Genomic DNA, 23,354 nt, shown 5'->3' on the forward strand with positions numbered 1-23,354 from the left:
TGTCTGCCTTGTTACATTTTTAAGTAACTTTTCAAAAATAATGGTCTATAAGAGAAGAGTTGGACACAGCCAGAATCAGTGCTCTCCCCGGGCACTCCAGCTCCCTTCCTTCGAAGCCAAGTCAACACAGTCCAAAGCCAGTTGACACTGTCAGAGAGCTTCCCAAGAACATCGTGTTTGCTGTTATTATTTTGAATGCATTCAACTTTTCCTCAGGTGTCACTGAACTCTGCTCAGTCTGGCCTTCGGGGCACTGACCCTTAAGCAAATAGATAGTGTTCTCAAAAAAGCTTGAATTCTGTTCAGGGCTTTAGATGAGGAAAACTGGAGTTGGAACAGGTTGGAAAACCTTTTGACTCTCTACAGTGGAGTCAATTGTTTCTTCTGGCTTCTTCAAGTTCATGTTCCCAGGTAAGTGACTTATATTGTCTGGAGGATTGGAAGACTATGTCTGCAAGTCCATTTCCTTTAAGTCTTACTTTGTGGGCTGTTGTGTTTCTGACTCATAAAGGCTGGCATCTTGTTATACAAGAACAATGCTACAAGGCTTGGATAGGAACTTGCAGAATACATTAATGATTTCATAATATATATGATACAGATGACTATTGTTTTCTATCTCATTTATAGTAATGCTTTTTTTATGCATCAATTCTCTTAAGAATGTGTGTGTGTGTGTGTGTGTGTGTGTGTTGGGGGCTGGTGTATAGGAGCATATGATGCGAATGGATGAACAGATTGAATAATCTGTCCAAAGTATAAATGCTAGCAAACTTTTTAAACTTGGCTTTATAAAAGCGCAGTTGTGTTTTTCACTGACCACCACAAAATCTTACCCCAGAAAGCTGCTGCTGCTTTAATACAGAACTATACCAACTCCATTCTCCTAGTTCTCAATAATTTAGATACTGTGCTCTGGATTCATGGCTAGAAGCGGAAGAGTTGGATTCTAGAATCTAACTTCCATTTTTCAGTTTCCCTAGCCAGTAGAAATCACATGTTGCTGATGATTTGAACACATTGATCAAATATCATTTACTTTAAGACTGAGTATGAAGTGAGGCATTTCTAAACAGTTTGAGGGGGGAATAGCCTTCTAGACATTTTAGAGACAAATTATAATGGTTGTCCTTAGAACTCTTAATATTGGAAACTGATAGTGGTTATTATTAAACTTTTAAAGTATTGACTTATTTACAGGCTTATGCTTAATAGAAGTTCTTTAATGTGCATCCACCCTCTTCCCTACCCCCCAAACTCCAGACTTATACTCTGCCCTGTAACACTCCTGTTTTAAGCTTCCATCTCCCTGCCTAGGGGATTATGCTCCCCTCCCCACCCCACTCAGTTGTAAGCCCTTGAATAATTTGTATATCCTACTACAAAGAGCGACAGTGACAAATATTTGCTGATGAATGCTGGAAGTGGACTTGGAAGCAATTTAGGAAGAAAACATTGCCCACTTTGTGGTTTTAGAAGACCTTGAAATTGCTAGAAAATGCCAAGTCCTATTTTGGTAATCAAGTGTTAGGGTTATGTTCCTTTATGAGGGTGAAAGAACTATGCATGTAGAGTTGAAGTGCTGGGAGGAACTTTGGTGTTAAATCCTATTTTCCTCAAGAGCAGTTCGTTAGTTCTCCATCTGAACTGTGACTCTGTGAAGCAGGGCTACCAGTGTGCACCTCAAGAATCACTGTGTATTTCTTTCCCTTCTCCATGGGCTGTAGCCTCCAGGGCTGAAGGGCCTCAGTTTCATTATTGCTGGACAGTTTCTTACTTTATTGACACACACTGTCACCCCACAACTTTTTTATCCGCAAGGCAGTATTTTTCTATTTTTCTTGCTTTTTAGTATAAATCAGTATTTCTTTCCTCCTCTGATGATCCTTGGGAGAAAGAAATCATTGGCTGGGTTTGATAATAACAAAGGGTGCCCTTCCTACATCACAACATGTCAGCAGTGAAAGAAATTTCAAGGGCTCTTTAAAAAAATTAGAATTTGTGGTTTCAAAAGGGACTTGAAAATATTCATGCTGGGATATGGGGTGAAAGAGGCCATGTCTCACATTTCCTCACTCCCCACCACTTCACACCTCAGCTCTCCGTGGCTGCCAGTATGTTTAGATCTTCCTAACCATTGAAGCCTAAATGTAGAAAAACCTTTGCTTTTTCCTCCTGAACTCAGTCTAGGCAAGATCAACATGTTTCAAAAATAGTATTCTGAAGAAAATGAACGCAGAACAAATCACCCTGAAGAAAATTCAAAGCCAAGAAGAGTGGTAGACTCGAGAAGCCATGTCCTAAATTGACAAGAGCCGGGCCCCGTTGGCTTGGCTGTCCCATCACACAGCCTGTTTCCATTGGTCACCTCAGGCCAGGTTTCCTAGGAGTGAGGTGACCTGTGTATGCTCTTGGCCTGGTAAATGGGGGGCACCACTGCTGGGTCTGGGGGATTTCTATCCTTCCCAATCTGATCTCTTACTCTAAGAGTTTGGACTTATCAGAGTGTTGTGGGTTTTTTTGAAAGTATAAATATGATTATATGCTTTCTTTGCCTAAAAGTCCTTATTAAAGGCCTAAGTCCTCAACATTATTAAGGATTTTGATCTCCTGAGGAATGAGGCAGCCACATTGTCCAGAGCTCTTCCATCCACCGTCCTTCAGACTCACTGGACACCCCTGGGTCCTTGTGTATTGTCTCTCAAGTCCGGGCCTTTGCATGAGCCTGCAACTCCTCTTCTCCTGTTTCCTTGGCTAACTTGCCCTGTTTTCAAGGTCTCATCTTAAAAGCACTGGTTGCAAAGCCTTCCCCAACTCTCCAGGTGGGGACAGGGCCCTGCTTGAGGGTCTTGGAGATGCCTGCACTTCTCCTTTCCTCCATGTCATGGGGTTTATTTCTCATGTGTCATCTGTCTTCCCTGCATGACGTGAGCTCCATGAGGACAGGCAGGTTGGAGGGCCTGTGCTCCATTAGATTTTTAGGTTGGTTAAATCAGGTTCTCAAAGGTTTCTCCCCAGGCTTCAGGCTGTTCTGAACTGACCTAATAATGCAGGGGTCTGCAAATATATCTGTGAAGGGCTAGACAGTGAATATTTTAGGCATCGGTGGGAAGGTGGGAATCATCTCTGTCACAGTAGCTCTGACCTGCCATTGTAAGCCCCAAAGCAGCCAAGGACAAAGCAAAAACAAATGGTCGTGACTGAGTTCTAGTAAAACTGTATGTATAAAACAGGCAGTGGGTTGAAGGCCTCTATTATTGTCATATCCTTCAGCCTGGAAGGATTCCAGCTCCCAGGAGAACTATTTTTACCTTGACATTTCTTTTCCCTCCCTCCCTCCTTCCTTCTTTGCTCCCTCCCTTTCTTTCTCCCCTTCTCTCTTGCCTTCTTCTCTCCTCCCTCCTTCCCTTCTTTCTTTCCTTCCTTTCTTTCCCACTTTTCCTACACTGTCAATAGCCAGTTGCTAGTGTTGACCCAGTCTTCAGTGAAGGTCAGCCCACTCATCTGTTGCTCCAGACGGGTGTCTTGAAGTCACACCAGCAGCCTCGTTGGGCACTTAGAATCTTTGATTAGGTCCTGGCACAGCCTGTGGAACCTTGGATCTCCTCCAGTTTTGACAGCCTCAACCCCTGGGTCCACTGCTCCCTTAGCCCTCTCTCTGAGGTCTGTCAATGTCCCCGGTTCGCTCAGGTGACCCATCCAGGTGCTGCTGTCTGCTTACTCTCTCTCCTCCCTGGCAGTGGTCTTCCAGAATGTTGTTGCTAAAGTTCTAAGGTAGAAAAATCCTTGATGTGTCTACCAAAGGGTTTCCCTTATGGCTCAGGCAGTACAGAATCCTCCTGCAAGGCAGGAGACCTGGGTTGGGAAGATCCCTTGGAGAAAGGAATGGAAGCCCACTCCAGCATCCTTTCCTGGAGAATCCCATGAGCATAGAAGCCAGGCAGGCTATAGTCCATGGGACTGCAAAGAGTCAGACTTCACCGAGCAACTAACACTGTGTCTACCAATAAAGATCAGGAGACTGTTCTCTAATGTGGATTCTGTGTTGATAAGATTACACATTTTATCAAAGAAAAAGAAACTTCAACCCTGAATAGTTAAACAGAAGCACATTGTAGTATATGAGTCATAGACCACGTGCCATTTGGCAGAGGGGGAAATTTGCGTTGGCATGAGCAATTCAGAATTGTTGGAGGATTCCATGATTAGGTGGCCAAAATCTGCTGACCAGTGCTTAGAAATCTTGCTTTCCCACTTTGAGCATCTAGATTCTCTTAAGTTTATCGGAAGACCATATTTTTTTCTGGAAGACATTAAAAACTCAGTCTGTTTTCAAAGAGATTTTTCAGAGATGAGGATAATTTACTACATAAGAAGGTGGAGTGAGGGACCTCCCTGGTGGCCCAGTGGTTAAAACTTTGTCTTCTGGTGCAAAGGGTACAGGTTTTATCCTGTCAGGGAGCTAAGATTCCTCCATACCTAGCGGCCAAAACCCCAAAATTTAAGTAAAAGAAGCTGTATTGTAACAAATTCAGTAAAGACTTTAAAAATGGCCCACATCAAAAGAAAAAAAAAATCTTAAAAAAAAAAGGTGGTGTGAAAAGGAAATAGCTCAATACCTTTTAACTCTGAGTTCTCTGGTGTGGGTTAAAGTACAATTTTGTTATTACAAATTAAGAAACCCTAATTAAAACTTCCTGCAATGTATGATATCCAAGTACCTTCCCCACACTTCAGGAAGCTCAAGAACCAATTGTTAGCTTAGAGATAATAGCTGAGACAGTACAATTAGATAACTTGATATCAGCTTGCATTCTTAAGTCATAAATCTTAAATCAGGTGAGGAGGCGGCATATTCTCATTACCCTGTATAACAAATGTTTGTCACTGAAATCTAGGTTCCTGCTCTTTTCAGGGTTTCATAGACTAGCAGAGATGTTCTCCAGCATCAGCTATATGAGTTTCCTGGAATCTAACCTAATAAAAAGGGAATTAATCAGTGGGAAAAAACATGGTCTACTGATACATCAGACTACACTTAAAATGATATGAGGCCATTCATCTAATATCTAATTTTGGAAACATTGTTCCTTTTTTTTTTTTCCTCTGAAAAATACCAGCGGCAAAGCCTTCATTTATTCTTTCTAGTCATTTTGATATCTCCTTGCACTTTCCCAAAAGTAGTGTTAGAAAACTGCCACTGTCTTTGTGGATGCATGCAAGTAATTAATATTCTCCACACAGTGACCTTTAAAAGCCATCATGGCCATTTCAGCGCTGGCTGCAGAGAAGACAACTAGCTCTCATTTCTGACTGAGCACCTGAGGCATGTCTTGTAGCACTGGAGAGTGTGTGTCTTTTGAAATACAGCTCCTTAGAGTGGACTACCAAAGTTCAGAGTGATGCACTGAACTCTGAGAAAGAAAACAAACAGATGAACAGCTCCAGATATTTGGTCACTGGCCTGGAATTCAGAGTTAAACTGTATTATTCCCTTATTAGAAATAAGCGATCTCTGTACATAATGTATATCAGAATGCCTTTAAAGGTTAACTATATACGTCATACAAGCAAGTTGTACCTTCTTTCTTTTTTCCTCTGTGCTACACAGTGTTCTCATTAGCCATCTCTTCCACACAAGTAGTGTATATATGTCAATCTCAATGTCCCCACTCATCCCTTGGTATGCACATCCCATGTACTCCACCTCTGTTTTGCAAGCAGGTTCATCTGTACTATTTCTCTAGATTCCACATGTATATATTAATATACAATACTTGTTTTTCTCTTTCTGACTTATTTCCCTCTGTATGGCAATTCCATCCATGTCTCTGAAAATGGCACACTTTGTTCCTTTTTATGGCTGAATAATATTCCATTGTATCTATGTACCACATCTTTATCTGTTCTTTTGTTGAGGGGGAGTTAGTGTTTAATGGGGACAGAGTTTCTGGAGATGGATGATGGTGAGAGTTGCACAAAACTATAAATGTACTTACTGCCTCTGAACTGTACAGTTAATTATGGTTAAAATAGTATGTTTTATATTATGTGACTTTTTACCACACACACACAAAACATTAAAAAACAAAAGCATCAGGACCAAAAAAAGAAATAATTTCATAGAATACTCAACTGTATTGCTCAATGTGCTCTAAGGTAACAGAAACAGTGGGATTATATATAGATACATAGAGATTTATTGTGAGGGATTGAGTCACATGACTACAGAGGCCAAGGAGTTCTTGATCTGCCATCTGCAAGATGCAGGCCCAGGGAAGTCACGGGTATAGTTCCAGTTCAAATCTAAAGGTCTAAGAACCAAGGGAGCTGTTGGCATAAGTCTCAGTTGGAATCTGAAGGCCCAAGAACCAGGAAAGCAAATGTTGGAAGGCAGAAAAAGTTGGATGTCCCAGCTAAGGCAAATGGGCAAATTCACCCTTCCTCAGCCTTAAAAAATTAAGGCTGACATATAACATATATGTTGGCATATATCATTATGTCAGCTTAAGGCATATATATAGTGACATGTTGGTTTGACACATTTATATTTATTACAATATGATTACCACTATACTTTTAGCCAGTAACTTTCTCATATCACATAGTTATTATTATTTGTTTTGTGGTGAGAACATTTAAAATCTAGTCCCCTAGCAACTTTGAAGTATACAGTAGGGTATTGACTGCCATCATTGTGCTGTACATTAAATCTCCAGATTGTAAAATGGAGATCACAAAAATCACTATATTCAGAAGGAAGTAAAAGGCAAGCAGATGTCATATGAACCCTAATGTATAGAATAGCTGGGGAAATAGAGATGGAGAGTGAGAGACTAGGTTGGTTTATTAGCTTCTGCTTAACAGATGATCTGAGGAGGGCAGGTGGGGATGGGGTGGGGGAACTTGGTTGCCAAGCCTGAAGGACAAAGGGAGCTTTCTCTGCCTTCTCCTTTTGGGATAGCTATGTACAGACTCCATTTCCTGTCATTTTCATACCTATCACGCAAGGCGAATTTTACCACCATCACCATCATGGCCTGACTTAAAAGGTGGAGAAGTCAGGGCCCAGAGAAAGGTTAAAAAGCATATCCAACAACACAGAGTGAAGCTATAGGCAGTAACAGAATCTGTTACTCCAAAGTTCACAGACAAGACACTACACCAATGGCCTCTAAACACTGCCAAATATTTGCACACCATTGGAAAGAAATCTTTCTAAATGAAGCCAGGAAAAAAAAATGGGAGACTGAATTTTTTCATAAAAGTCTTATTTTAAAATTAGGAAATGAAATATTATAACCATTGTTAAAGTTTTATTATTATCCCCTTATCAAAGAGTTTCTTAGCTTCTTGAAAAAGTTTTTGGTCAAAATTTCAAAAATGGTGTGACCACCAAACATTGCAGACTGAATGTATTATTGCTATAGTAAAGAAATTTTGTTGTTGGATAAAAGAATTTTGAATTAGGTATTTTTTTTTACTGACCTGATAAACTACATAATTAATGTTTCTCACTCTACTTCTTAATATCAAGTTTATTTTTAATTTTTTTTAATAAATCATGTTGAAAGGTACTATTATCTTGATAGTACTTTTGATATGATATAATGAGAAGGATACTTTACCTCCGTGGTCTTCCTCTCCAAAACACACAACCCTTGTTTAATCATGAGAAAAACAGCAGATAAATCCCAATTTAAGGAACATTCTACAAAACAACTCCTCAGTACGTCTCAAAACTGTCAAGATCACCGAAAACAAGACAGTTGTAAGAAATTGTCATGGTTAAGAGAAGCTTACAGAGATTTCACAACTTAATGTAATGTGTTTATAGCTTCCCAAAGCTTTGTACTGTTGGATATTTAATCTTTGCCAGTATTTCAGTGAGCTTTTTTGGTATTTGTCATTGATCTGTATCCAAATTTATTCATTGGACTACAATATAATGATTTTTTTTCTAATTTTATGAGCTTTTAAATTTCAGGAAATTAATTCTGATTAAATATCTCTTTCATCTATCAAAATGATCAAAAATGTTTACATTAGATAATCATTGCATTCCTGGTATCAGCATTTCTCATTATATTTTTTTCATAAACTGCTAAATTATACTGAATATATTTAGTATTTTAAAATCCATTTTCAAAGTAATTATAGTTCTGTTTTTTTTTCTTATAACATTTCTTCTTGTTCTGATGTCAAGGTTATACTTGTGTTACAAAATGAATTAGGTAGCAGTTTCCCTGGTCCACGCTGAACTTGCCATATTCTGCATCTAGTGGCTGCATTTACAAAGGAGCACTGAAGCCTACCCACAGTATTTGACAGTATTTGGCTGTCATTGGTCAACTTCACTGACCCGAGAATGTCACCAGTGGGTTGTGCCCTTCTACTGGTTTTTAGTTTTACTCACTTAAAAAAATCAATCAAATAAACAAGCAAGCGCAGATGAGAAGAAAGAACAAATAAAAAACAGCTATCCACCTATCAACCAGAGAAACCCATAGTTGATGGCTTGGGATTATTATTTCCTAATAATTAAACTCTTTCATGGGATTATCAAATAACCAAAAAGCCTGCTTTTGTCTGAGATTGTTAGTTAAGGAAATTTATTGAACTGAATTATTCTTCTGTTTGGCTACATTGATTAAAGATGAGAAAATAATAGTTGCAATGATTCTTTTTAAAAATTTTTTATTTATTTTTAATTGGAGGATAATTGCTTTACAGTATTGTGTTGGTTTCTGCCATATATCAACATGAATCAGCCATAGGTATACATATGTCCCCTCCCTCTTGAAGTTCCCTCCCATCTCCACCTGATCCCAGCCCTCTAGGTTTTTACAGAGCACTGGTTTGAGCTCCCTGAGTCATACAGCAAATTCACATTGGCTATTTATTTTACATATGATAGTGTATATGCTTCCGTGCTGCTCTCTCCATTTGTCCCACCCCCTCCTCCCCCCACTGCTATGTCCACAGCTGTTCTCTATGTCTGTGTCTCCATTGCTGCCCTGCAAATAAGTTCATCAGGACCATCTTTCTAGATTTCATATATATGCATCAATATATGATATTTGTTTTTTTCTTTCTGACTCACTTCACTCTGTATAATAGACTCTAGGTTCATCTTCTTTTTAGAACTGACTCAAACGCATTCCTTTTTATGGATGAGTAATATTTCATTGTATATATGTACTACAGCTTCTTTATTCCATTCATCTGTTGATGGACATCTAGGTTGCTTCCTTGTTCTAGCTATTGTAAATAGTGCTGCAATGAATATTGGGATACATGTGTCTTTTTCAGTTGTGGTTTTCTCGGGGTATATTTCTCAGGGTACTGGTCTTCCAGTAGTGGGACTTTTGGGTCATATGGTAGTTTTATTCCTAGTTTTTTAAAGGAATCTCCATACTGTTCTCCATAGTAGCTGTATCAATTTACATTCCCTTCAACAGTGCAAGAGAGTTCCCTTTTTTCCACATTCCAGCATTTATTGTTTATAGATTTTTGGATGATGGCCGTTCTGACTGGTATGAGGTGATATCTCATTATAGTTTTGATTTGCATTTCTCTAATAATGAGTGATGTTGAACATTTTTCCATATGTTTATTAGCCATCTGTATGTCTTCTTCATTGAAATGTCTGTTTAGGTCTTCTGCCCCTTTTTTGATTGGGTTGTTTGTTTTTCTGGTATTGAGTTGCATGAGCTGCTTGTGTATTTTGGAAATTAATCCTTTGTCAGTTGTTTCATTTGCTATTATTTTCTCCCATTCTGAGGGTTGTCCTTTCACCTTGTTTATAGTTTCCTTTGCTGTACAAAGTTTTTAAGTTTAATTAGGTCCCATTTGTTTATTTTTGTTTTTATTTCCATTACTCTGGAAAGTGGGTCATAGAGGATCTTGCTGTGATTTATGGCATAGACTGTTCTGCCTATGTTTTCCTCTAAGAGTTTCTGGCCTTACATTTAGGTCTTTAATCCATTTTGAGTTTAGTTTTGTGTCTGGTGTTAGGAAGTGTCTTAATTTCATTCTTTAACATGTAGCTGTCCAGTTTTCCCAGAAGCACTTATTGAAGAGACCATCTTTTCTCCATTGTATATTCTTGCCTCCTTTGTCAAAGATAAGGTTCCCCATAGATGCATGGGTTTATCTCTGGGCTTTCTATTTTATTCCATTGCTCTATATTTCTGCTTTTGTGAAAGTACCATACTGTCTTAATGACTTTAGCTTTGTAGTGTAGTCTGAATCAGGCAGGTTGATTCCTCCAGTTTCATTCTTCTTTCTCAAGTTTGCTTCGGCTATTCAAGGTCTTTTGTATTTCCGTACAAATTGTGAAATTTCTTGTTCTGGTTCTGTGAAAAATGCCATTGGTAATTTGAAATGGATTGCACTGAACCTGTAGATTGCTTTTAGTAGTACAGTCATTTTCACAATACTGATTCTTCCAACACAGGAACATGGACTATCTCTCCATCTGTTTATGTTGTCTTTGACTTCTTTCATCAGTGTCTTATAGTTTTCTGTACACAGTTCTTTTGTCTCCTTAGGTAGGTTTATTCCTAGGTATTTTATTCTTTTTGTTGCAAGGGTAAATGAGATTGATTTCTTAATTTCTCTTTCTGATTTTTCATTGTTAGTGTATAGGCATGCAAGTGATTTCTGTATATTGATTTTGTATCCTGCAACTTTACTAAATTGACTAATTAGCTCTAGTAATTTTCTGATAGTATTTTTAGGGTTTCTATGTATAGTATCATGTCTTCTGCAAACAGTGAGAGTTTAGTTTCTTCTTCTCCAATCTGGATTCCTTTTATTTCTTTATAATCTTTCTCTAATTGCCCTGGCTAGGTCTTCAAAAACTATGTTGAATAATAGTGGTGAGAAGAGGGCACCCTTGTTTTATTCCTGCTCTTAGAAGAAATGCTTTCAGTTTTTCACCATTAAGAATAATGTTTGCGCTGGATTTATCATATACAGCCTAGGTTTCTTCTAAGCCCATTTTTGGATGAGTTTTTATCATAAATAGGTGCTGAATTTATTCAAAAACTTTTTCTGCATCTATTGAGATTATCATGATTATTATATAGTTTTTATCTTTCAGTTTGTTAATACAGTGTATCACAATGATTGATTTGTGTATATTGAATAAGCCTTGTATCCCTGGAATAAACCCAACCTGATAATGGTGTATGACCTCTTTAAAATGTTGTTGAACTCTGTTTGCTAGAAATTTTTTGAGGATTTTTGCATATATGTTCTTCAGTGATATTGGCCTATAATTTTATTCTTTGTGTGATGTCTTTATCTGGTTTTAGTATCAGGGTGATAGTGGCCTTGTAGAATGAGTTTGAAAGTGTTCTTTCCTCTGCAATTTTTTGGAAGCATTTGAGAAGGATCGGCATTAGCTCGTCTCTAAATGTCTAATATGGAGAAGGCAATGGCACCCCATTCCAGTACTCTTGCCTGGAAAATCCCATGGACGGAGGAGCCTGGTAGGCTGCAGTCCATGGGGTCGCTAAGAGTCAAACACGACTGAGCGACTTCACTTTCACTTTTGACTTTCATGCATTGGAGAAGGAAATGGCAACCCACTCCAGTGTTCTTGCCTGGAGAATTCCAGGGACGGAGGAGCCTGGTGGGCTGCCGTCTTTGGGGTCGCACAGAGTTGGACACGACTGAAGTGACATAGCAGCAGCAGCAGCAAATGTCTAATAGAATTCACCTGTGGAGCCAATTGGCCCTGTGCTTTGTTTTTGAGGGATTTTTTGACCACAGTTTCAATTTCAGTGTTTGTGATTGGCTTATTCATAGTTTCTATTTCTTCTGGGCTGTTTTGGAAGGTTGAACTTTTCTAAGAATCTGTCCATTTCTTCTAGGTTGTCCGTTGTATTGGCATATAAAGTTGCTCATAATAGTCTCTTACGATCCTTTGTATGTCTGCATTGTCTATCGTAACTTCTCCTTTTCCATCTCTAATTTTGTTGATTTGATTCTTCTTCCTTGTTGAGTCTGGCTAATAGTTTGTCAATTTTGTTTATCTTCTCAAAGAACCAACTTTCAGTTTTATTAGTCTTTACTGTTGTTTCCTTTATTTCTTTTTCATTTATTTCTACTCTGATCTTTATGATTTATTTCCTTCTATTAACTTTGAGGGTTTTTGTTCTTTTCCAGTTGTTTTAGGTGTAAAATTAGGTTGTCTATTTGATGTTTTTCTTGTTTCTTAAGGTAGGATTGTATTGCTATAAGCTTGCCTCTTAGAACAGCTTTTGCTGCATCCCATTGGTTTTGAGTCATCATGTTTTCATTGCATTTGTTTCTAGGAATTTTTTTAATTTCCCTTTTAACTTCTTCAGTAACCTGTTCATTATTTAGAAATGTATTGTTTAATCTCCATGTGTTTGTGCTTTTTTACAGTTTTTATTCCCTGTAATTGATATCTAATTTCATAGCATTGTGGTCATAAAAGATACTTGATACAATTTCAATTTTCTTAACTTTACTGAGGCTTGATTTATGACTCAAGATCTGGTCTATGCTTGAGAATATTCCATGTCACTTGAGAAGAAAGTGTATTGTTCCGTATTTAGATGAAATGTCCTGAAGATATCAGTTAGGTCCCATCTGGTCTAATGTGTCATTTAACACTGTGTTTCCTTATTAATTTTCTGTTTTGATGATCTCTCCATTGGTGAAAGTAGAATATCAAGTCCCCTACTATTATTGTGTTACTGTCAATTTCCCCTTTTTTGTCTGTTAGTGTTTGTTTTATGTATTGTGGTGCTCCTATGTTGGGTGCATAAATACTTACAATTGTTATGTCTTCTTCTTGGATTGATCCCTTGATCATTATGTAGTGACCTTCATTATTTCTTTTAATTTTCTTTATTTTAAGGTTTATTTTTTCTGATATGAAAATTGCTACTCTGGCTTTCCTTTGATTTTAATTTACATAGAATATCTTTTTCCATCCTCTCGCTTTCAGTCTGTGTGTGCCTCTAGGTCCAAAGTGGGTCTCTTGTAGACAGCATATATGTGGGTCTTGTTTTTGTATCCATTTAGCCTGTCTGTGTGTTTTGGTTGGAGCATTTAATCCCTTTGCATTTAAAGTAATTATTGATATATACTTTCCTATTGGCATTCTTCAAAATTGTTTGTGTAGGTCTTTTCCTTCTCTTGTGTTTCCTGCTTATAGGTCTCTTTAACATTGTTGTAAACTGGTTTCGGGGGCCTATATTCTCTCAACTTTTGTTTGTCTGTAAAACTTTTGATTTCTCCATCAACTTTGAATGAGATCCTTGCCATGTAGAGTAATCTTGGTTGTATATTTTCCCCTTTCAGTACTTTAAATACATCCTGCCATTTCCTCTGGTCTTCAGAGTGTCTGCTGAAAGATCAACTGATAATCTTATGGGGTTCCTTTTGTATGTTACTTTCTGCTTTTCCCTTACTGTTTTTAATATTCTTTCTCTGTGTTTAATCTTTGTTAGCTTGATTAGTATGTGTCTCGGCATGTTTCTCCTTGGGTTTATCCTCTATGGAACTCTGTGCTTCTTGGATCGATTGACTATTTCTTTTCCAATGTTAGGGAAGTTTTCAACTATAATCTTTTAAAAAATTTTCTCAGACCCTTTGTTTTTCTCATCTTCTTCTAGAACGCCTATAATTCAAATGTTAGTACCTTTAATATTGTCCCAGAGGTCTCTGAGATTATCCTCAATTCTTCTCATTCTCCTCTTATTCTGTTCTTCAGTTATTTCCACTATTCTGTCTTCCAGCTCATTTATCTGTTTTTCTGCTTCAGTTATTCTGCTATTGATTTCTTCTAGAGTATTTTTAATTTCAGTAATTGTGTTGTTTGTCCCTGTTTATTCTTAATTTCTTCTAGGTCTTTTTTAAATGTGTTAACTGATCCTTGCATTTTCTCCATTCTATTTTTGAGGTTTAGGGTTATCTTTACTATCATTATTTTGAATTCTTTTTCATGTAGTTTGCATATGTCCTCTTTGTTTATTTGGTCTTGTGAATTTTTACCTTGTTCCTTCATTTGTGTAATATTTCTCTGTCTTTTCATTTTTTTCTAACTTACTTTGTCTGAGGTCTTCTTTTCCCAGGCTTTTGAGTCATATACCTTCTTCCTTTTGGTTACTGCCCTTGGTGGGTGAGGTTGGTCTAGTGGTTTGTGTCGGCTTTGTGTTGGGAGGGACTTGTGTCTGCATTCTGGTAGGAGGAGGTGAGTTTTTTTCCCCCTCTGATGGACAGGACTTGCGAGTTGGTAGATTTTGGGGTGTCTGTGGCAGGCCTCTCCACTAATGACTGGGTTTGTGTTTTTGTCTTACTTGTTGGCTGGGTGAGGTGTCTTGCACTGGGTGCTGCTGGCAGTTGGGTGATTCCAGGTCTTAGATACAAGTGGAGGTCTTCATGGGAGTTCTCAATAATCAATACTCCCTGGTGTCAGTAGGTCTCTGGCAGTCCACTGTCCTGGATTCAGAGCTTCCACTCCAAAGGCTCAGGCCCAGTCTTTGCCTGGGGAACTGACACTCTACAAGCCATTTGTTATGACTTTAACATTTAATGTGATTAAAATAAAAACACAAAAATAGCACAACAAAACAAAATAATAAGTAAAAGAGGAGCCCCAGACAAAGGGTAAATACAAAATTAAGCAAATAATAACACACACACACACACACACAAAACCCCAAATAGTCCAAAGACAAGAAAGTACAAGAGAGTGACTTGGCAAGCAAAGGAAACCAAAAATGATACCAACCAATTAAAAACAAAACTAAAACACAAATTGGTAAACAAGACCAAAGCAGAATGTCAACTGGAGAATAAGCAAAGAAATCAAAACAAACTAACAAACATGGTGAAATAACGAAAGGAAAGGAAGAAAAGAAAAAAATAGAAAAGAAATAAAAGATTTACATATATTAAAGAATAACTACAGCAGGAAAACAACAGTAAGAAAAACAAACAAACAACCAAAATTTTAAAAAGAAAAAAGCCCCACAGAATCACAAAAACCAATGAAAAGGTATAAGTATATAAAGGAAACCAAAAGTGTGATTTAAAAAAAATTCTCAAAAACTTAGAGTTAATAGTAATAATAAAATCAACAACCATAGCAACAAAGAAAAAAAAAGAAGATAAAAAAACTAGGATCAACTACAGAATAAATTAAAATATATGAATAATAATAAATGTTTTTCTTGGATCTCAGCTGCCAGTGTCCTTTCCTTCACTGTGAGTCACAGTCCACCTCTGCCTCCCTAGGATGCCCTCCAATACCGGCCTGATGTCTGGACCTGCTGTGGGAACAGCTCAGACTAATCTGGCCCTATTCCTGCCATGTTCTTGCCTGCAATGTTCACAGCTACCAGAGCTGGTTTGTTTTCTTTTGTGATAGCTCTCACTGTCCTTTTATATATTCCATAGACACAGTCTTCCTAATTGATCATGTGGATTTAATCTGCAACTTGTACAGCTGGTGGAAAGGCTTTTGATCCTCTTCCTTAGCCACACTGCCCTTGGAGTTCAGTTGTGGTTTTATCCCCACCTCTGCATGTGGGTCATCCACAGGAGTTTGCTCCTGAGGCTGCCCTGGCAGACTTAGGTGTGCCTTAGTGAGGACCGGGTGTGGAGGTGGCTCAGTTGCTTGGATCACAGGGACCTTGGTGGTGCCGAGTGTGCAGAGATGCTGGTGGCCTCAGGTGCAGGAGCTATGGCACTATTACAGTCTTTTTCTAGCCCCTGGCAGCTGGCATTCAAAAGGCATCTCTGGCTGGTTCTACTCTGTTGCTTGGTGCAGCAGGCACTCAAAGATCTCCACTGGCTAGGGTCCTTCTCTATTGCTCTGTGCATCAGACACTCATAGGGTGACCCTCTCTGGGGTCTTTCTCTATTGGTCAGTTGCCAGCACTAGGGGGTGGGGGGAGAGAAGCTACAAGGATGGCTCCTCCCCCTGCACATGACTCAGCAGTACCGCTTGGCTTCAGTGGCTACTCAACATTGCTCCAAAGATATTCCCCACCATGACTCCTCCCTCATGTCCCGCTGGGCTGTCTCCCAGCAGTCAACAGCAACCCTCACCCTGGGATTGCTCTCCAGTTCCTATGCTCCAGCTCCCAGCCACTGTGTATTTCAGGAGACTTGGGTCCCTGACCAGGGTACATACGGCTGCAGCAAGGATTGTCTGGTTCTCACTCCATTCAGACAGTCCCAGATCAGCTGCTTCACCCTCCAACAGCTTCAAATACTTCCCCTGTGTCTCAAACGATTGCTTCAATTTGGGGATCTGACCCCTGCTTCAGTTCCCCTAACCCCAGGTGCAGGTCCAGTCCTGCTCATTCTCCTCTTTCCCCCTTCCTTCCTTTGTCCTGCTGAGTTTTGGATCTATATATTCCTTTCCAGTGATCAGGGACTCCTGTCTGCTCTCAGCTGGTGTTCTGCGAGATCTGCATCTGAAGGTGTATTCCTGATGTATCCACGGAGAGAGATGTTCTGCACATCTGGCTACTCCTTTGCCATCTTGTCTTCCTCTGCAGTCACTCTTTTCTTTTATTTTCTAGGGTTCTTTTTTTTTTTTTTTTTTTTTTTGCTGTGAACTGCAATTGTTATGTCTGACTCAGTAATTCTTCGCAGTGTGAAGAAATTTGGAGAGGACAATCATGGTTTTGAGTCAGACAGCTCATGTAAGTGGCCTTTTATCTTATTGTCTCTTGTACAAAAAAAGGTGAAAACAAAAGTGGAACAAACTAGTGAAGATATTCAAGGAGCAGAGAAAATTCAGCAACAATAAGTAGAACTATTACCTCATATTCTTCTTACACAACCTGGGTATTTCTCCCGAGAATCCATGTAATACAACTGCTGAGAGTGCTAGGTAAGAATGCATAAATCCTGGGAGAATGAAAGCATCTCACTATAAATATTTTTTCCCTGGATAGACTGGGGTTGTTTTAGCACTTGCTCAGATGGTAAAGAATCTGCCTGAAATGCAGGAGAGCTGGGTTTGATTCCTGGGTCAAGAAGATCCCCTGGAGAAGGGAATGGCTACCCACTCTAGTATTCTTGCCTGGAGAATTCCATGGACAGAGGAGCCTGGTGGGCTACAGTCCATGGAGTCGCAAAAAGTCAGACATGACTGAGTGACTAACACTTTCAATACTTTCATTATTATTACCTTTATTCATATATTGCTATAATTGATTGTAGTAATATGCATTTAGGGAGCATTGCTCTCTGAGAGGAATGGTACAAAGACATTGCTGGCCAGAGTGAGGTAAAGTGGATGGGGATCCATAGCACCAGTACCTAGAGTGTGGTAAGGGCAGGTGATTCTATGCTATTATTATTTTCAAAAGTCCTATGATTTGACACTTTATAGAAAAGGAAACTGAGATTTAGATACATTGTCTTAAGCTTGACAAAGATTGCATGACTATTGATTAAAGGAGCCATAATCCTAACCCAGTTCTGATTCCCAAATATGAGAGGTTAATCTTTGTCTACACTATAATGCCTCTTTACTCTGTATGAAATGAAATGAAAATGCCAGGGGAACCAGGATGTGCTGTCCCATGATGATGGTTGACATTAAAATCCTGGGTTCCTTTCACTATGGCTTCCCTATGCCCATGACCCTGAACCCCACTTTCACCTTTTCCCTTCCATCTGCTCTGACCTATGCTGGGGAAAATAATATGTGGCTCAATTCTATGGCTTCTACTGGCACAGGGGTGTCAATGACATTGTATTGTCTGTATTTTATGGTCTGTATTTTAAGTAGATTTATGGTCTGTATTTTAAGTAGATAAATTCTGATGTTTCTAAAAAAAAACAAACAATAAATAAGTATTCACTTTATTTGGTAGTTCAAAAAAAATCAGATTTTTCTGTAACTAATTTATAAATATTGGCCTTTAGTTAGCATTCAGAAGATAAAAAGATTTCATTTTCTGGAGAAACTGTAGTCAAGGCAGCAGTCCTATATGTGAAAGAGTGTTTTCTTCTATAATATGGAGGAAGAGAGAGAAAGGTGAAAAAGCAAATAATTATTTTGTATTGTTCCATGAATAAAATAATCATAGAAATGTTTTTCCAGAGCAAAATTGTTAATGATTATGTTTCATTTTGTCATTATGATTAACTGCTTTATGTATTGTTTTTATCCTGACAGATAACAATGATAAAAAATCAAAGTAAGTGACTGCTTCAACAATGCAACACATTTTCAAAATAATTCCCCTAATATTCATATCAAAAACACAAAGCAGAAGTAATATATGTTTTATATATGTTGCACTGCCCACAAATGGTATATATAATCCATTCTTTTTCTCTTTAAAACATTACTATAATTTGATTTCAAAAATCTTTGGGAATATTCCTTCTGGATTAGGTTCAAATATCCCCTATATGTCCAGGAACCCCACAAAATTTCTGACTTAAACAAGCAGAAGAAAATTTGGACATGTAAGATTTCATGGTCGCAGAGGAAGTTCTTTTTACAGAAGAAAATCCCAATTCTTCCCAAAAGCAAATTGTAGAAACCTAAAATGTAGTGACTAGATATTTCTCTTTAAGAATTGAAATTCTCTTAGAAACCAAATATCAGTTTATCCTAATTTGACATGAGGACAGGATTAATGGAGTCTGATTTAGAAGATAAGGATGCCAGCTAAGTTTCTGAAATGGAGGTGGTGGAAAGGTAGAGGCTGAAGGTGTGTAAAACATTTTAAGTGTTAATACTGCATGATAGAGAGAGCTGGTGGTTGCGGTAACACGAGTTTTTCACTTGGAATGGTAGGGTCAGTTGAGGACAGAAGAACCACTCTTGTCTCATTGGGTGGGAAACAGATGGAAAAGGGCATGGATGCAGAGAAATGAAGGATCAGATAAATGAGCTGCAGTGAGAAGATGAGCAGGAAGGTTGAGTGAGTACTTTGGTTTTTAGAGAAAATGAACCTATGTCTGCATAGATGTGGTAATGGAGAGTGAGAAGATCACAGTGAAAGTTTGATAAAGCCGCTGAGGGGAGTGGAAACAATCTGTAGAGGAATGAAGTACAGTGCCTTGGGTTGAGTTGAGGTTGGAGACCATATTTATCCATTCATTTCACAAATATTAATTGAGGACTTACTGGGTATCATCTGCCTGGTAAAGCATGTGCCTGCAATCCAGGAGACCTGGGTTCAATCCCTGGGTTGGGAAGATCCCCTGGAGAAGGAAGTGGCAACCCACTACAGTATTCTTGCCTGGAGAATCCCATGAACAGAGGAGCCTGGTGGGCTACAGTCCATGGGGTCGCAAAGAGTCAGACATGACTGAGCAACTAATACACATACACACATATTGGGTATCAGGCACTGGTTTAGGTGCTGAGGATATAGAAAAGAAAAAAAATAGGCAAAAATCTCTGTCTTGAGGAACTTAACATGCCTTTGAAGAGTTCTCCCCTTTAGTGAGGGAGACATAATAAACACCATAAATAAATAAAATATATAGCATGCTAGATAATGACAATTTATCATCCCCTTTCTAAGAAAAAACAACAAACATGGAAATGGAGATTTGAAATGATGTGGGGGGACAGTTGAAATTATAAAGACTTTGACCATGGATGGCCCCCTTGAAAAGGCAGCTTTTGAGAGAAGGTATGAAGGAGGTGAGGGAGTTCTCCACTCTATTATCCGAAGAAAGAACACTTTGGTGAGAGGAAATAGCAAGTGCAAACACCCAGAGGTGGGAACAGATTTGGTGTGGATGAAAGTCAGCAGAAAGGCCAGGCAGCTCGGGTGGGGTGAAGCAGGAGGAAACAAGGTAAGAGAGTCAACTGGCCAGATCACAGAGGGCTTTGGACATGTCAGCAAGGGTTTGTGATTCCACCCTGAGCTGGAAGGGAAGCTTAGGGCAGCTGAGCGCTAAGCACAGCATGTGTCGGTATCTGTTTAGACAATGGAGAGGTTGTCTTCAGCAGGCCTAACAGCCTGGCTTCAGGAGGAGAAGGGGGAACAGCGGACTGAATGCAGAAATGGTGTTTCCAAAGATGAATTTGGAAAAAAGGATTGAGGATGATGGTGACAGCTTGGTCCAAATGGCTGGCAATGGGACCTAGAATGCCTGGAGGAGGGAGAATCTTTTTTTTTTTTTACTTTATCTTTGGTTGTGACAGGTCTTTGTTGCTTCGCTCTAGCTTTCTCTAGTTGCAGAGAGCGGGCCTACTCTCCATCTGGGCTTCTCATTGCAGTGGTTTCTCCTGTTGCAGAGCACAGGCTCCAGGTGCATGGCTTCAGTAGTTGCTGCTTGTGGACTCGAGATCACTGGCTCAGTAGTTGTGACGCATGGGCTTAGTTGCTCCAAGGCATGTGGAATCTTCCCAGACAGAGATTGAACCCCTGTACCCCGCATTGACAGGCAGATTCTTATCCAGTGTATCACCAGGCAAGTCCAAGGAAGGAGAATCTTGATGGTGTTTAGTGATTGTAAGTAAATGGAGGGTTTAAAGAACTGGGCTTCCCTGGTGACTCAGATGGTAAAGAATCCGTCTGCAATGCAGGAGACCCAGGTTTGATCCCTGGGTTGAAAAGATCCTCTGGAGGAAGAAATGGCAGCCCACTCCAGTATTCTTGCCTTGGGAAATTCCAGAGATAGAGGAGCCTGGTGGGAGAGTTGGACATGACTGAGCAACTAACACACAAAGAACTGTGGGTCTCAACTGAGATGACAAATAGGTATGGAAGGAGGAAGGAATTGAGAAAACAAGATGCATGGGTATTCCCAAAGAGCCAATGGAGTAAAGTGGTTCCTGGTGAAAATAAGACCTAAAGGGTATTTGTGAATAGATAACTTAGGTGAATTAGACCTCTTTGGCATTAGAAAGTTCAAGGATGGGTTAAGTACAATTTTCTGAGCAATAAATTGAATAGGAAATAGTAAGTAAATATGGTTTTAAGGGAAGTATGGGAGTTTTTGAATTTTTCATATCAGCACTATTTGATGTAGTTGCAAGCTTTGTAAGAGCTAGAAGCAATAAATTAGATAATCCAACCATTTAAATTTACTCACAAGGAAATGAAGGTAGATATAAATTGAGGGTCAATGCTGAGGTTCCACAGTTGTTTGTTACTACAACTGGGGGTGCAGAGTACTTTTTGCTTTCTCTCAAAGAGATAAAAAAACCTCTCTGAAAAAAACCTCGGTGAATCTCTACTGAACAAGAGACATAGCTATACTGAAAATGCTAGCAGAGGTAAATCTGAAAGTAATAGCCAGTTTTTAAGACACCAGTTTTGGAAAGAATTTCACAGCCAGTGGGGACTTTCATTCTTACTAAAGAATGACTCATGAAGTCACAATTTAGGGAGAATTTCTCATTGTTTTGGAAAGGATGGTCTGTAAATCCCTGTGTTTTTCTCCTCAGGTTACAAGATGAGAAGAAAGGTGGTAGCAGTCAAGTTGGCTTCTTTCGATTGGTAATAAAACTATGCTGATTAATGGCATAGGTTTTGCAACTGTGAATTGTTCAGATCATGGAGAAAATGTAAATTTTTTAGTCATATTGGCAGGTGCTTAACTATAGTGATCACTTTTTTCAGTCATAAACTTTGTCTATGTGACAACATGTGGATTAGTAATTAGAAACTATTGCTGATTAAACACACATTCTATCTGGTAGATCGGAAAAGTGTTCTAGAAGATAATTTCTAAGTCCCTAATGATCATTTTAGTAAGGAAAATTGTCACAATAATCATGTTATGCATATTTATTCTTATGATGCCTTTAGAAGTTCCATAGTGTAGGTATTTTCTTCAAATTTGCAAAATGGAGACATTTCGGGGCACAAGCAGATGCTCTTCATTATCAATATCAGTTCTGTGAGCCAATTTCTACTATTGCTGAATAAGCCATACGGAGCATCTACATGGCAATAACATCAGTGTCAGTGGTTTTTTCCCTCTAAGTTGGGGATGAAAAGCTAAGAACTGAAGTCAGCTCTTGAGGAAAAGAGAATGAATTAAGAGGCTAGGAAAGAAAGAACATGAGTTAACAATGTAAGAGTTTAATGACTTGGATAATTGATGCACCGTTTATTTCAGCGTTATTGAAACTGTACATTTCAATTAAAACGATTCCCTTAAGACTTGGTGTTGAACACTATTTATCAGAATCTAGTAACTAAAATTAAATAGTCCTCCTACCTCTCCTGCTTTTCACCCATAGATGATCTCTGAATCCTTTGTTTTTCAAGTTTCGATTTTCTTCAAAGACTGACATTTGCCTGATGTCTATGGGGAGTTTATGTGCACTTCTCCATGGAGTAGCCTATCCAGGAGTGCTACTCATTTTTGGCACAATGACAGATGTTTTTATTGAGTATGACATGGAATTACAAGAACTCAGTGTCCCTGGAAAAGCATGTGTGAATAACACCATAGTGTGGACCAATGACTCCCTCAACCAGAACATCACAAATGGGACACGCTGCGGGTAGGCTGCTATTTGTTTTTATTTATTTATTTATTTTTTGCTCATATCTTAGATTGTACTTCAAAATGTGTAAAGAGAACCTTATGGAAGGACCTGGAGTGGTATCTAACATGGAGTGAACAGAAACAAATTTACACATATTTCTATAAATTACTCTGCCCTGATGTTCTTATTCCACTGGGTTTTAAAATCCCAACAACAGCAACAAAATACAGAATTGAAAATTACTCATTAAATACGTACCCAAATTTCACACCTTGTAGACCGTAGGCTTGAGAATGACACTATTGATACTTAATATCATTGGAAGGTGACTCATAAATTTTGAGTCCTTGTCATTTCTCATATCTGAGACATCCTTTTCCCTTCCTTCCTCTTTCTTCCTTCCTTCCCTCTTTCCTTCCTTCCTCTCTTCTCTTTTGTCCTCCAGCTTCTGTGGCTGTGGCTGATGACCTACTTGACCACCAGTCTTCTCTCCACAATGGAAATTTCATCATTCCTGTGCTCTCGGACTTGGAGTAGGGGTCACTGGCCTCAACTAGCAGTTGAGTTGCTGTGAAAGAGTGGTGTGGTGCTAAGAACAGAAGACAGCCACGCAGTTAGCCAGAGCTCACTGTGTCCCTGTTCTGTCTGTGATAAGCCTGATAGGCTGCCACGTAATCAGTGAGTCTGCAGTATACACAGGGTTGACTTACTGTCACAGCATGGACTTTGCAGCCTGCCTCATGCTGCCTCAGGGCCAGAACAAGATCATTTTCACATATAAACTCACTCAGGTTCAAGAATCAAGAGCAGGGCACATCCTGGCTAGAGAGACACTTGGAATGGCTCCCTCAAGTGATGCATATTTTTCTCC

The 23,354-nt window shown here is 39.0% G+C and overlaps 1 protein-coding gene across 6 annotated transcripts in view; it reads left to right on the forward strand.

Moving 5' to 3' along the window:
* The first annotated feature begins 302 nt into the window (after positions 1-302).
* The window catches only part of ABCB11 (ATP binding cassette subfamily B member 11), a 106,173-nt gene continuing 83,121 nt past the window's right edge, over positions 303-23,354 (forward strand). Inside the window, exons 1-5 of one of the 6 annotated variants that reach the window (XM_045163968.1) lie at positions 303-411; positions 16,651-16,700; positions 18,188-18,209; positions 21,431-21,482; positions 22,232-22,498. In XM_045163968.1, coding sequence (XP_045019903.1) covers positions 22,293-22,498 — 206 coding nt within the window. In that variant the 5' untranslated portion in view covers positions 303-411; positions 16,651-16,700; positions 18,188-18,209; positions 21,431-21,482; positions 22,232-22,292. Of the gene's footprint in view, positions 412-16,577; positions 16,701-18,187; positions 18,210-21,430; positions 21,483-22,231; positions 22,499-23,354 lie in introns of all 6 variants that reach the window. The other 5 variants (XM_045163967.1, XM_045163965.1, XM_045163966.1 and 2 more) reach the window with 5 other exon arrangements.

The sequence above is a fragment of the Bubalus bubalis genome, chromosome 2 (assembly GCF_019923935.1).
Source record: "Bubalus bubalis isolate 160015118507 breed Murrah chromosome 2, NDDB_SH_1, whole genome shotgun sequence".
Classification (NCBI taxonomy): Eukaryota; Metazoa; Chordata; class Mammalia; order Artiodactyla; family Bovidae; genus Bubalus; species Bubalus bubalis.